This window comes from Thamnophis elegans, chromosome Z (assembly GCF_009769535.1).
Source record: "Thamnophis elegans isolate rThaEle1 chromosome Z, rThaEle1.pri, whole genome shotgun sequence".
Taxonomy (NCBI): Eukaryota; Metazoa; Chordata; class Lepidosauria; order Squamata; family Colubridae; genus Thamnophis; species Thamnophis elegans.
The window spans coordinates 119,057,175-119,072,315 of record NC_045558.1 but is presented as its reverse complement, the minus strand read 5'-3'; the positions used below and the strand labels follow the sequence as shown (position 1 = coordinate 119,072,315).

General features: G+C 40.7%; 1 protein-coding gene across 1 annotated transcript in view; it reads left to right on the top strand.

The window, feature by feature from the left end:
• The first annotated feature begins 3,088 nt into the window (after nucleotides 1-3,088).
• LMTK3 (lemur tyrosine kinase 3) overlaps nucleotides 3,089-15,141 on the top strand; it is a 42,100-nt gene continuing 30,047 nt past the window's right edge. The window contains exons 1-7 of the mRNA XM_032236260.1: nucleotides 3,089-3,176; nucleotides 8,574-8,707; nucleotides 8,807-8,957; nucleotides 10,276-10,352; nucleotides 11,672-11,790; nucleotides 13,298-13,385; nucleotides 14,369-14,517. Coding sequence (XP_032092151.1) covers nucleotides 3,089-3,176; nucleotides 8,574-8,707; nucleotides 8,807-8,957; nucleotides 10,276-10,352; nucleotides 11,672-11,790; nucleotides 13,298-13,385; nucleotides 14,369-14,517 — 806 coding nt within the window. The remainder of the gene's footprint in view (nucleotides 3,177-8,573; nucleotides 8,708-8,806; nucleotides 8,958-10,275; nucleotides 10,353-11,671; nucleotides 11,791-13,297; nucleotides 13,386-14,368; nucleotides 14,518-15,141) is intronic.

Here is a 15,141-nt window from a genome sequence, read left to right as displayed (position 1 = left end):
GACAACTTTTAAATTGCATGAATTTCAGCTTCCAGAATTCCTCAGTCAGTATACTGGCTAAAGAAATTTGGAAGTTTAAGTCCACACATCTTAAAAGTTGCCAAACTTGAGAAACACTGCCTTAGCAGAAAATTTCTGAGGCACTCATAAAGGGATGAAGGCAGCATCTTGCTTCAGCATCTGTTATCCAGAAACCCACATTGATGGCATGAACATCTTTCCCACGTATGTTTCTAACTCAGCTATTCTAGGTAACTATACCCAACATTTTGCATCAATAAAATCTCATGCAGGTTTGAGTTGGGTATTTGATGTCATATGTTGCATTTTTAGCGATGCAGGTTGTCCTCAACTTACAACCATTCATTTAGTGACCATTTGAAATTACAGTGCCACCGAATAAAGTGATTTATGACAGTTTTTTGCACTTAATGACAGTTGCAGCATCCCCATAGTCACATTATCAAAATGCAGATGTTTGGCTGGTTCATCTTTATGACGGTTGCAATGTCCCAGGGTCAGAGGTGGGTTGCTCCTGGTTTGGCCCAGATTGGCCCAACCGGTAGTGGCGGCGATGGGAGGCTCTGCCCACCCTCCTGGGCGCTTCTGCGCAAGCACGAGCAAACCAGTAGTGCTGGAATTTGAATCCCACCTCTGCCCAGGGTCATATGATCACCTTTTGCAACCTCCTGACAAGCGAAGTCAATGGGGAAGCCAGATTCATTTAACAATCATGTTACTAAATTAACAGCTGAAGTGATTCACTTAACAACTGCAAGAAAAATTAGCAAAATGGGGCAAAACTCACTTAACAACTATCTCACTTAGCAATATAAATTTTTTACTCAATTGTGGCCACAATTCAAGGATAACCTATACTGTATGAAAGGGACCACATAGTATATTTATCTACCCCATGCCTGTTTTCTAGATGGAGGTATGCAAAATGTCACCACTTTGCATTCATTTATTCATCACTTTTATATTCCACCCTGGCACTCCATGAGTTTAGGCATCTGTTGTTATCTCATTTTATCTTAAGAAAAACTGTATGGAGTAGAAAGATGGGGCTTAAGCCAAACCGTAGTGACTGACTCAAAGCTGAAATGGATTTAAACTCTTCCTTTCTTGGTATAATCTGAAAACTATGTCTCATTTACACCTGGAAGTGTATTAGAGTAGGACCACACAAAAATAGGGTAATGCCTCAATTGTATAGATATGTCTGTGAACTGACCTATTTTGGTCCCTTCACGGCAGACACCCAGAGGTGGGTTGGTCCCAGTTTGGCCTGGTTCAGTTGAACTGGTAGTGCGGTGGCGGGAGGCTCTGCCCATCCGCCAGACACTTCTGTGCATGCGCAGAAATGGAGAGAGAACGCACAAGCAAACCGGTAGTAAAACCGGTAGAAGCCCACTACTGCAGACACCCTAATTATTCAAGAAATAACACAATGGAGATTAACTCTGAAATTCCCCCGATCCGTATGAAGATGTACAGTGTGATTTTTTAAAAATATTGTTATTTAGGTATTTGGTGTTAATATGACAGGGTGCATCCCCTTTCACAGTTATCCCATAGAATGAGATTCTAGAGGGAACACGAAATGCTACCCCCAATTCACCTATCGGCATCTTTTAAAATTTCTCATCCAAAGCTAGCACTCTGTTATGTGTGAAGACGGGGAAGTCACTGCACTCACACATTGCAGTGAGGGTAAAGATTATTTGTGTTCTATGAATCCAACCATTATTATCAACCTGACATAAATAGGCAGCATTGGCTCTGTGCCACCAGAAGTGTCAAATTCATGTTGCCTCTGGCTACTAGCTGGTCCTTCTTTGGGGGGGGCTCTCCGTTGCAGAATTTCCCCCTGCCCCTTCTTTGATCTTCCTTAACACCATCTCTCTTTCTCTCCCATCCAGAGAACCTTATTTTATTACATTGGGCTACTTCTGAAAAGTATTACCATCTCATTTTGGGGCCATGGCATTATCCCATTGACTGTTTTCCATTTTCATGGTGTTGGTTTTAAACGAATTTTTGTTTTAACTAGCATCTTAGCATTGATTTAAAAATGACCATCATGTACTGTAAATAAATAAGTATGAGAGACTATTTCTACAGGCATGAAGAAGGTCTATGACCTATTCTAAATGGGTGCACGAGTGTGTGAGAGGAAAGGTTTGCTTCCTGCATTGGGGCTTATGGATTGATAATATGGATGATGTATCCCAGTCTGTATGAAGCACCCATCCTGTCTCTGCTGATTGTTGCCCTGAGACCCCTTTTCATCACTTTCTCACTCCTGCACTGCCCAGTATTGCTGCTGCTACCCAGGAACAGATCTCCATGGCGACAACACCCCCCTCCCTCTATTCCTGCATCCTCCTCCCTTTAGCGTATAAGTGACACACCCGTCATCCAATCAACAACCTCAGCTGGTTGGGAGGGCTTTTTTCTCCATCAATTTCTCTGCTAGTGCAACCCAGAGAGCTGAATCTGAGGGGAGGGGGGAGGAAAACACCCAGCTGCCTTCCCCCTCATTTCTCTCTTCCCCCTTTTTTTCTCTCTTTCCTCCCTTTATCCCTTCAGTTGTCTTTTTTAGGTTTCCTTCTTTGCCTCTTTCCCCACCCCTCCCTCTTCCCCATACATTTGCTTCCCCTCCTGTTCCCCATGTGAGATCACCTATTGTTACAATTCCTCTCCCCCCAAAAAATCCTTTCATCCGTTTTACCTTTGATATCCTTTGCCACCCTCCTCATTTATTTTCCACCCCTCCTTTTCCTCTACGGGCAACGAAGGGAGAAAATCCATGAGAATGAAAGGCGGGTAGCGGGCGAGCCAAGCGGTAACACATCAACTTAAGGATGCAGGCAACACAGCCTCTTGGGCGCTGCGACCATTGTTCCTGCTGCCTCCTGCTCCATTCCATCAGTTCTGATGTCTGAAGCCCATCGTGCCTGTCCTCCCCCTGCTTTGCTGGGGCAGCCAATTTCTCTCCCCGTCCCCCTGCACCTGCGTCTTGAGACCCCTCCCCGCCTCCCTTCCCCTCCTTCCTGATCCATGATTCCAGACTACCCCTAAGATGCTAAGGCAAGGCCCTTTCCTTCTGCTGGCTGCGTCCATGTCGTATTTCAACCCAGAGAAAGCTTTGGCAGCGCCTTCGGAAAATGGTGAGTTTGGGCAGGGGCAAGGGTTCCCTGGGCATCGTTGCCAGCAGCCACCCCCTAACCAGATCGCTTGCTGTTGCCTCTCGCCCAGCCATCTGTGGCCACCTGTTTGTGCAGCTAGGTAGCTGCCTGGTGGACCTGATCCCCACCCCCTTCAGGCTGCCAAATGGGGACAAGACTTGGACCAGGGGGTTCTGTCCAGACTAGATGGGGAGGGGGCACCTGGGTTATAAATGCTCTTCTCCAGAGACAGCTGGGATTCCTATACAGAGCAAATACATCAGCCCTGGGATTTTGCCAAATGCCTTAAAGCAGCGGTGGTGTTTCTTATCGTCTTCTCCTGAGCCTCACCTATTCTTAATGATAATTGGCACTGGAGAAAATTGAAGCCACCCCTTAAGGCAATCAAGAGAAGGCAGAAGTTACCTGGAAAAAAAGATATATATTTTTGTACATGATCCCCTGAAGAGGGGTCCAGAGTCATTCCACAGTAAGGGAAACCTAGGATAAATATTTGCTTGCAAAGAAAACAACGTGATGGAGGGAAGAATGTCTGAGAGGTGGGTGTGAGATTTATGCCTGACAGGTCAGTGACATCCGGAAATGCCATCTGTGTTTGGTCTGACAGTCATCCGTGGAAAGTGGGAGACTCAGTTGGGATGCATTCTTGACATTGGTGAAAAGGTATTATGTGGGGTTCACTGAGGGCTTTGTGTAAGGACAGAGTATGGCTGAGATAGAGAAGATGGTGAGAGACTTCATGACAGAAAGAAGAGAAGAAGGAATGCATAAATACTATTTTGAAGAAGGACCAAATAGAAGATTAGGTGCAGAGATAAATGGATAGCTATGGGCTAGTGGGAGGTTTAGAGAAACCATGAGTTCACTGGACATGGTGTTCAATGAGGCTTTGGCAGACCCATGCTCAACCCACAGATCCACCATAAACTTGGATGATACTTTTGTGGTATCACCACATTCTCAGACTGTGTAAAATAGGTGCAATGTAGACTTATCTTGATAGGGTGGTATACACATATAATAATTAGAAGTAAGGAGTACTGGTGAGAAACATCTTTCTGGCTACTATCCTGAAAAATATGGTTCACTTGATAGATTTGTTTTTATCTGACCCACTTGTCCCTTATCTCCTCTGATACAGGAATCAACTCAAATATTAATGCCCAGCAACAATAGTTTTCAAATATTGGTACGCTAATCACTACCAAATATTGGTAATCTAATCATGCCTCAAAAACTCCAGAATGTTGAGGTATGATTGGATTATTAAAGGATTGTGACATTGCCAGTTGCTTCATTCTAAGAGATTGCAGCATGTTTACTGTTGCAACAAGCTGCAAAGGTGTTCTTTCCCCCTGTAATTTATAATAAAAACTATCTCCACTCCCCTTTCTTGTGTTCAGTCTCCTCTGATGTATTATCCTTCTACTTCCTCATCTCTATCTTGTCTTTCTTTCTTTGCTGTCATAATGCAGGCTGGAAGTCCAGAAAATGTCACCTTAGTTGCCAATGGCTTACTTGCTCTGATGTCAGAAAGGGCAGGCAGTCATGGACCAAGAATTAAGGATGGCATAGTAGGCTGTGCCTCTGATGTTGTCTTCAAGCAACATCAGCAAAGGCTGATGATTCCCCCAGGACATGAAAAGTGTGCTTGTCAAATCTTAGCAGATTACAATCACTTAGAAGAAACTAAGACTATATGAACCTTCCCCAATCTGACACCTTCTATTTCCCCTGATTTCCATTCAGCAGACCATTTGAGAGTTGAAGCCCACATGTTTGTCCCATGACTGAATGACACGGTGGGGTAGATGACAGCTCTGCTTTACTAGCAAATATTTCTTGTGACTAACTGCCAAGCCTTCACATAAGCAAGAATAGGAGACCTGTAGCTTGTTACATTGTCCTACAGAAACAAGGTGAATTCTCATTTCTGGCATAACTTTGTCCACGCCTAATGGAAAATCTAGTGTAAGCAGCCAGACATCTCTGGTAATAGTATTAGAATACTAATTTTAATATAATCAATAAAAAAATAAGTAATATGCTTTAGGACCAAATCCCAGCATGGAAGATGGTCTCTAGAAATGTAAATGTGTGCCTAATTTTAGTACCATCTGATTAAATTGTCTTTTCTGTTTCCAAATATATCTCAGCTTCCTGGAAGAAAGAGGATGACATTTCCACAGGAAAAAAAATAGAATTCTATAGATTCCTTCAGGGCGAAGGCAGGATAATGAAACAGTTTCTAATGACAAGTTTCTAATGTTTTCATAACGCTATAGCAAAATTTGAAAATCTCATATACGTAACTTGAAGTTTGTGTTTTCTTTTTGCGTCATTTGACAGAGGAATGGTGAGTGGTTAAAACAGGATGGGTAGAACAAAGGGTGGAAGAGATAATAAAGAGAGCAGAGCACACGGAAACTGGTGAGAAAACTGTCTGCATGATGGAGCAAAGGTTATCATCTACCTGGCTACAAGATTCAACCTTTAAACAATGATTCTGGATTTTGAAAGAGATGTCTCACTGTGATATAATAAGAATATGTAGCACAGGGTCTACCATCTTTATAATTTCAGAATGTCTCCAAGTGTGGATATGAACTTCTGGGAAAATAAAGGTGTTAATGGGTCCTACAGCCACCCAGTTCAGCTTCTCTGTGGCTCTAAGCATCTCCCTCTGCTGGGTACCATCGGCTGGTACATTTCCATGAAGAAGTAGGGACAAAGTTGAGGCATTCAGCTTTGCATTCAGCAGTTCATTTAGTGACCACAGCAGTTCATTTAGTGATCATTCAAAGTTACAAGAGCATTGGGGGGGGGAAGGACCTATGACCGTTTTTCACACCACCCTTTCAACATCCCCATGGCCACATAATCAAAATTCAACTGACAAAATTCAAATAACAACTGACTCGTGTTTATGATGGTTGCAGTATCCCGGGGTCACATGATCCCCTTTTGTGACCTTCTGACAAGCTAAGTCAATGGGGAAGCCAGATTCACTTAAGAACCATGTTACTAACTTAACCGCTGCAGTGATTCATTTAACAACTGTGGAAAGAAAGGTTGTAAAATGGAGCAACACTCACTTAACAAATGTCTATTTAGCAATAGAGATTTTGGGCTCAGTTGTGGTCCTAAATTGAGAACTACCTGTAACTGCATCAGCTACCACCAACTTTCATTGGTGAGGTAGAGAACAGCATATTCAAGATCCCTAAAACTTAACTGTTCATCTTATTTTGGCAGCTGGAAGAACGTAAGGCAATATACAGTAGGCTTAATCCAAGACATTTTGTTTCCTGTATTGAAGGATAAAATAGCACCCCACATTCAATGATTTATTTGTTTGCCTTAATTACTCCACTCCAGACGACTCTGAATGGCATACAATAGAAACAGAAAACCATAATGTTGTATTCCAACAGAGGCAGGCACTAAATGTAATATCTCCTCTCCAATGCTCTCTCCCAGAGTCAGGTTTCACTACTTTATAAAAGCTTATCAGGGTAAGTAAAGGGTAAAGGTTCCACTCACACATATGTGCTAGTCATTCCTGACTCTAGGGGGCGGTGCTCATCTCTGTTTCAAAGCCGAAGAGCCAGCGCTGTCCGAAGATGTCTCCATGTTCATGTGGCCGGCATGACTAAACACCGAAGGTACACGAAACGCTGTTCAGAGAAGTAGTAGGCCATAAATATGGGGGCAAGTTATTTCACAGCCCTGCTAAGAATTGTTATCTCCTGAGGAGACAGGGCCATCAGCACTGCCTCTCTCCCAGGTTTTGGGGAATGGAAAGTGATCACAGCAGTAGGTAATATTTGGATCTATAATGGCAATGGGCATCATTTTGTGTGATGACTGTCCATAGCACAGTAACTTAAGGAAAGCAGAACTAGGAATTTAAGTCTCCGTATCTCTGTCTTCTGATATAACAGGTGCTTTTCTGACTTTTGCTGCCTGAGAAAATCTCCCCACATTGTCTAACAATGGGGGAGGGGCTGCAGCTAAAACAAAAAAATAAGAAAACCATGTTTGTTTTTAAGGGGCCATCCATAAGCGCCCCAGAATGCCTACTGTCCCTGTCCTACTGTCCCATTTATGTGTTTATGGCTATGTTTTGCTTATTTGCTTATTTATATCCATTTATTTGTGCTATTTTTCATGTGTTTTCATACTTGTTTCCTTGTACTTTTTGACAAATGAAACAAACTAACAAATAAACAAATGTTGGTCATAATATAAATGCTAGCACTGAGAAAAGGAAGGAAAGAAATATTTGTGGCAATTCATGGAAGTATGAAGTTAGGACAAGATTCATCATCATCATTATCATTTTACTGCACAGGTAATACAGTACCACAACCGAGCCCATAATTTATGTTGCTAAGTGAGACATTTGTTAAGTGAGTTTTGTCCCATTTTACAACTTTCCTTGCCACATTTGTTAAGTTAACCACTGTGGTTCTTAAATTAGTAACACAGTTGTTAAGTGAATCTGGCTTCCCCGTTGACTTTGCTTGTCAGAAGGTTGCAAAAGATGATCACATAACTCCGGTGCCCTGCAACCGGCATAAATATGAACCAGCTGTCAAGCATCCGAATGTAAATCATGCGGCCATGGGGGATGCTAACTGTCATATATGTGAAAAAATGGTCATAAACCACTTTTTTCAGTGCCATTGCAACTTCAAACAGTCACTAAAAAACTGTTGTAGGTCGAGGACTACCTGTATATCTTGCTTTTCTGCCTTTCTGCAAGATAATAAAAACATGGAACCATAATCTTTGAAAGATAATTCATAGGACAAAAATTCCCACTGTTCTTCCTTAACGTTTGTCCGCCACCCTTTCATCAGTTTGTAGCTCAGCTTCTAATTCTGAAAGACATGCAAGTTCACTTACTAGTTCAGAACGTTTTAGATGGTCCTCAAAGTACCCTTTATTTTCCCCCAGGCAAATAGCTACCTCTAAAAGATGCTTTAATATATATATATATGTCCTATCTCAGGGGTCAGCAATCCATGGCTCTAGAGCCGCATGTGGCTCTTTCATCCCTCTGCTGCGATTCCCTGTCACTCAAAATATGTATCAAAATCACCAATGTGCAACACATGCCGGCATGTGATTTATTGAGCTTTTCAACCCCGGTAGGCCAACCATGGATAAATCCAAGAAAAGAAAAGTTTCAGAAGAAAACAGAATGTTTAATTCAACTACATATACTAGTTTTGTGGCTGCTCAGGAAATAGTCAGGCATGGGAAGGGTTTTTGTGGCTCCCGGTGTTCTCTGTGGGAAACAGGCCCAAATGGCTCTTTGAATATTTAAGATTGCTAACCCCTGTCCTATCTTGTTCTTTATATCCTCTTCAGATGGATTATCTCAGGGCCGGGCTGCCCTGGCCCCTCCCTATGCTGTGGTTCTGATCTCCTGCTCAGGCTTGTTGGCCTTTATCTTCCTCCTCCTCACCTGCCTGTGCTGCAAGAGGGGTGATGTGGGTTTCAAGGTGAGCCAGATGGTGGGTACCAGAGGTGGGCATGATGTGTTTTTGAAAAAGAAACGTCTTTTTTTTTTTAAATAAAAAAAGTCTTTGTCTACTTGATAGGAATTTGAGAACCCTGATGGAGAAGAGTATTCTGGAGAATATACACCACCTGCAGAGGAGACATCTTCCTCCCAATCCATCCCAGATGTCTACATTCTGCCTCTTTCTGAGGTTTCACTCCCATCTTCCAATCAACAGATGCCCAAAACAGGTATATTTCCTGAGGGAACGGGGTCCTATTATTGTCCTCCTCTTCATTTGTGATATCTTTCATATTTCTCTTGTTGTTTAGAGAATACAAAATGTTGGAGTATTGGCAACACTTGCTACAGTTCCTTGGGAAAATATACTAGTGCAGTTCTATCCCATCCATTTCTGACCTGAGGTCCATCAGATATGTTTCCACTATCTGAATCTTGAAATGATGGGAACACCAAGTTGGGGAAGGCTGCTGTAGACCTTGGCATAATGAAAAGTATATGAACTTTGCATAAAAATAGCAGAAGAGTAGAAATCCAAGGTTTGTTTTTCTATAGAATGGGAATATCTCTAGTGATTTATCAGTTGAGCATTTACTGTGTCCCAACCTAGTTGACTAGATTTTACCCTGTCTTTCTATTTTGGGCATTCCCTATTACTTTTGCATTTTCTTCCTGTTGTGGCACCTGCTGTTTCTTCTGTGTAACCTCCCTTGTGTTGTCTGTCTGTCATCTTTCTCTTCTGTCTTTCTGATCTCATCTACATGTATAGTGTTGACTTTCATGACCCACTGTCTTATGCAGTGATCCATTCTGATCTCTAGATCTCCCCCAACTTCAACTCACTTTCATTGTTGGAAGGCCCAGGAATTCTGTCCCCACTTTACTTTTGCTTTAATTGAGGCCATCTTGTCCTTTTTCATCCCATGAACACTTTCCCACAACCATTTCAACATACAGGTAGTCCTCGACTTACAACCAAAATTGAGCCCAACCCTTTTGTTGCTAAGCAAGACCGTTGTTAAGTGAGTTTTGCCCCATTTTGCAACCTTCCTTGCTACAGTTATCAATTGAATGGCTGCAGTTGTTAAGTTAGTAACATGGTTATTAAGTAGATAGGTTTTCCTATTGACTTTGCTTGTTAGAAGATTGCAAAAAGATGATCACATGACCCTGGGACACTGCAACCGTCATAAATATGAGCAAGTTGCCAAGCATCAAAATTTTGATCACATGACTGTAGGGATCCTGCAATGGTAGTTAAAGTATGAAGGAGCAACATTAGTGCTGTTGCAACTTCAAAGAGTCACTAAAGAAATTGTTGTATGTCAAGGACTATCTGTAGTCTGTTTGCAATGGCTTCTTGTAGACACACTGTCTGAAGGACACCATAGTATGGAAGACTTTTCTAGCTCATCTCACAGCACCATTTTTTGGGGGGCTAATAGCTTTGTGGCATGGGGAGAGTCAAAATGGAGCTAACTCTTAGCCTGCATCCTCTGTGCAGCATCCTTGACTCCCATTATTTTGAACACCATATTCCTCTTTCAGATTTAGTGAAACACTTGGGTCTCAGTAGACAACACCTCAGTTATCTGCAGGAGATTGGAAATGGCTGGTTTGGAAAAGTAAGTAAGGAAAATTCAGGTTTTTTGTAGAATATGATTTAAGAATGAAATTCAGGCAATTGCTTTCATGCCTTCCAGCAAGAGTTGACTTGAATCCTACAAATGGAATAGCAATGGGCAAGTCACTGACTCTATGATGCAAATCATTCCTTTATTATGATTACTTCTAAATAACTTTATAAAGATATCCTTTATGAAAGGATAAAAAGGATACATTTGCAACAAAAGAACAAGATGCCAGGACCTTTTACACTTTTGTGGAGTAACATTCTAACAATGTTAAAAAACCAGCAGCCAAATAAGCAAATCAACAAAAAAAAGTCATTAATTGCAAATTACAAAATTTAATGCAGAACGTAATTAAATACGAGGTTACAGAAAATAGCTTACAGCAAGCAAGAATTTATTTTCTTGTTAGTGAGAGTACTAAGCAACTTTTCTTTTTTAATAAACAAGGAATCATTATTTCAAAGAATATGTGCCCAGCTTTTACTTGGCAAGGCTTCTCCCAATACACCCAGTGATGTGTTTGGGAATACAAATGGAGATTTTGGGATGGAAGATGGGCCTTCCAAAGTTGATCACACAGTTTTTGCCAGATTTGAACAGTCAAAGGAGAAGAGAAGGAAAATAAAAATTCACGGTTCCCACCTTATTAAAGTTATCATCCATTGACTTTAACCTAGAGTCATTTTACTTTCCAAGAACCAGAAAAGCCTACTTTTCCCAAAAAATTATTTTATTTATTCAATTTCTATATTCAATTTCCAAATTTTTATTTTATTTATTCAATTTCCAAATTCTTATTTTATTTATTCAATTTCCAAATTTTTATTTTATTTATTCAATTTCCAAATTTTTATTTTATTTATTCAATTTCTGTAGCCACCCATCTCAATCAATGACTCTGAAGAGGTTACAATTCCAAAAGTATAAAAACAATTCAAACAAGAAAAAAAAAACATTTTAAAAACAGTGAAAACATTCATATGGCTCAGGAAAAAGGAAAAAACAAAACCCATTCAAAAACAAGTTCGATCTGAATACTTTCAGGTACTCGAGCTATTTCTCCTTTGCCTTCTTGTCTCCTCCTTTATTGCATCCCTTGCGATAAAAGTAATTTTTCAGCTGCCCAGGAACCAAGCTGTTTAGGGTTGTATAGATAATTAAATTGTACCTGGCAATCAATTGGCCATCAGTGAGTTCATTCAGGACTTTAATGACTAATGAGATATAATCTACATAGCCATTCAGATTATTAACCAGGTGCTAGTATTTTATGGTGGTTTCTTTCTTTCTTTTTCTTTTCTGCCTCATAGGTTATTCTGGGTGAAATATTCTCAGATTTCACCCCGGCACAGGTGGTGGTGAAGGAGCTGCGTGTAAATGCTGGCCCACTGGAGCAGAGGAAGTTTTTGTCAGAGGCTCAGCCTTATCGGTAAGAACCAGAAGAAACTGATTTGGGGGTAAAAATGGGGTAAGGAATCTTCATACAAAATACAGGCACTCCTCAACTTATGACCACAATTGAGCACCAAATTTCTGTTGCTAAATGAGACATTGGTTAAGTGAGTTTTTCTAGCCACAGTTGCTAAGTGCAGTTGTTAAATTAGTAACATAGTTGTTAAGTGAATCTGACTTCCCTATTGACTGCTTGTCAAAAGGCCATAAAAGTTGATCACATGACCCAGAGACATTGTAATTGACATAAAAATGAGTCAGTTGCCAAGCATTTGAATTTTGATCACCCGACCATGGGAATGCTACAATGGCGTAAGTGTGAAAAGCAGCCGTAAGCCCCTTTTTTCCAGTGCCATTGGAACTTCCAATGGTCATTAAATGAACTGTTGTAAGTCAAGGACTACCCGTATTTGTCTTTATGTCCATGATGCTGTAATTGTGCCAAGGGTAGGCCCCTAATGATACATGACCTTTTTAAAAATCTCTACTGCGTTTTTCCCAATTATCTTTCTCTTTGTTGTAACATTATGGAGATTGAACGCTGGGCAAGATGTTCTCATCTGAGGAATACTTATTTTTATACAGAATAATAGTATAATAGATTATAATAGTAACATCCTTAACCATCCCCCCCCCCAGCTTCAACCTTAAACTGTCTACTGTGGACCTCACTCCTTTCCTAAGAGGTCCATAAAGGGATTGTGCATAAGAGCACCAGCGTGCCTAGTGTCCCTGTCCTACTGTCCCCATTTATTTGTACTCATTTCTTTGGTTCAGGTCCATGTTTATACTTATACCTGTTATCTTGTAAATGTTTGACAAACTAAATAAATAAATAAATAAAATAGTTTTATATGCAGAAAGGTGGAAAGGCTTAAAAATACCTATAATGGAAGAATGGATGGTGAAACTGGTGGAATTGGCAGAGATGGCAAAGTTGGCAGCCTTGATGAAAGAAAAGACATTGACAAATGTTATTTCTACTTGTAAACCATGTTGGAGCTTTTTGCAAGAAACTGAAAGAAATGAAAGGTTGATTTGGGGATCTGATGATTAGAATCATATGGGATTATGGAAATAATGTAGACTAATGTTTATCTTAGAGTAACAATCTATCTGGTAAACTTAGTCAAGGAATCACTAATGAAACAGTTTTCAATTCCCAACCTGTAAATCAGTCTATGAAAACCAAATTCAGGGATAGACCCATAAATGTTCCTACTTCTCAAAGCAGAGCTCTGTCACGGCTCAGAAATCTCCATTCTGGCTATTACAGAGGTGTTGGAGATTGTGGATGCTCCAATGAACTGCTACCAAATTGAGGTTATAACAGAGAACACAGAGGAACTGTCCAAAAATAAAAGTAGGGATTTCCCTATGTATGTTATGACTCACTGAAATTCTTGTCTGGTCATCCAGAAATACTTTTTTTCCCCCTCCTGCTTTTTCTGTGTCCCTCCCCGTGTCTCTACCTTGCCTTCAAGAAGACTCCAGCACCCAAATATACTACAGTGCCTCGGCTTATGCACCGAAACTATACCCTTCCTCCTGATCATGGAATTCTGCCAACTGGTAAGTCAACTGAAGCACAACTGAAAACAAGATTTGAGAATTACTAAAGTCCAAATCCTATTGTCATGAAACTGGAATGCTTAGGGCACCAGTGCTCTGATTCTGGAGTAATCACAACATCAGTAGTCACTCAAGAACCGTGATAGTAAATCTACGGCACTCATGGCAGAGATGGCATGCAGAGCCCTCTATGTTGGCATGTGTGGCGGTTTTTTCATGAGCTTCTATTTACCTGCAAATGACAAAACAGAACCTCACGAAAGAAAAAGATCTTACCTCTTGCTGCGCTGCTGGTGTTGGGATGCGCTGCCTCCCACTGGCCAGCTGGTGTTGGATCTCTGCTGAGCATGCACACATGTCTGTGCGTGTGCATGTCCATACATGAACATTTTTGTGCATGCCTGTGCATGCACACACACCTTCAGTTTGGGCATGCGCATGTGTACAGTTTGGGCACTCAGTTTCTAAAAGGTTTGCCATCACTGCTCTATGATAATGTCTGTCCCCTTGTCAATGTGGCCCTAATGACAACATTAATTTCCATAGCCATTCATTCAAAATTGCTTTGCCCAAGTAGATGTAAATAGGGAACCTGACTTTCCTTGTGGGAGGCAGTTGTGTAGAATATTAACCTCATATTTTTCTTTAATTACATCTTACTTTTAAAACAGCAAGGAGCCTGCAATAAGTGGGGAAATCATTTCCTACACCACCAATGAAATACCTTGTGTGACTTTATTAATTTGAATAATGTAGTTATGAGTGAGCCCAAATCTACCTGGCACTTTTGTTAAGTCAGTTTAGAATGAGGGCACAATATATAATATGGATAATGTGCACTTTGAATGAGAATAAGGGTATTTTGGAATCTTCAAAAATGTCTGGATAATTTTCCTGGTTCCCAGACAAAAATTTCTAAATTTGCAAACTTGGTCAATTTTTTCTTCTCTCTTGGTTCCCTCCCTCCCACCCCCCACCCCCAGGGAGATCTGAAACGTTACTTGCGAGCTCAACGCAAAGCAGATGGAATGACTCCCGATTTACTGACACGCGACCTCAGCACATTGCAGCGCATGGCGTATGAAATCACACTGGGAGTGCTACACTTGCATAAAAACAATTACATTCACAGGTAGGGATGATGGCTTGAAATCTGAATTTTGCAGCTTGGGAAAGAGTGTGAACCAGTATGCGAAAAAGAGTGAGGAGAATGTGAGATTTAGAATTGCAGGTTCACTCAAATGGAAATTACTGTGATGGGTTAAAATGGAGGTTGAAAGATTTGGCGACTTCCAAGGGCAACTGCACCTGACGATGGCCTGATCTTGATAAAGGATGAATAGAGATGTGAACTTCCCTATAGATAGAAACTGCCGGGGACATTATCATGTTATGTCATTATGGCTCTGTCTAAAACATATACAGAAAAGGGATTGGGTGAGGGTTAGGATAATTAAAGTATTGATCAATTTTTTAAAAATCAGAAATCAGGACCAAAAATCAGCCAAATGTTATAGCAAAAATATTTTATACTTTAAATATATTATTTGTTTGCTTGTTAAATATATTATTTGTTTGCCCCCCAAATTTAAAGAATATAGTGAGGTTTCTCCTGGGGGAGGGGACTTCTTGTGATGTAAGATATATCACAAATATCATTTAAAAAATACTATAGAATTTCCTATACAGAGTTCCAGCTAAGAAAAATCATGTGAAGTCAGGTCTGTATGTGAGTATATTATATTAAGCAAAAAAG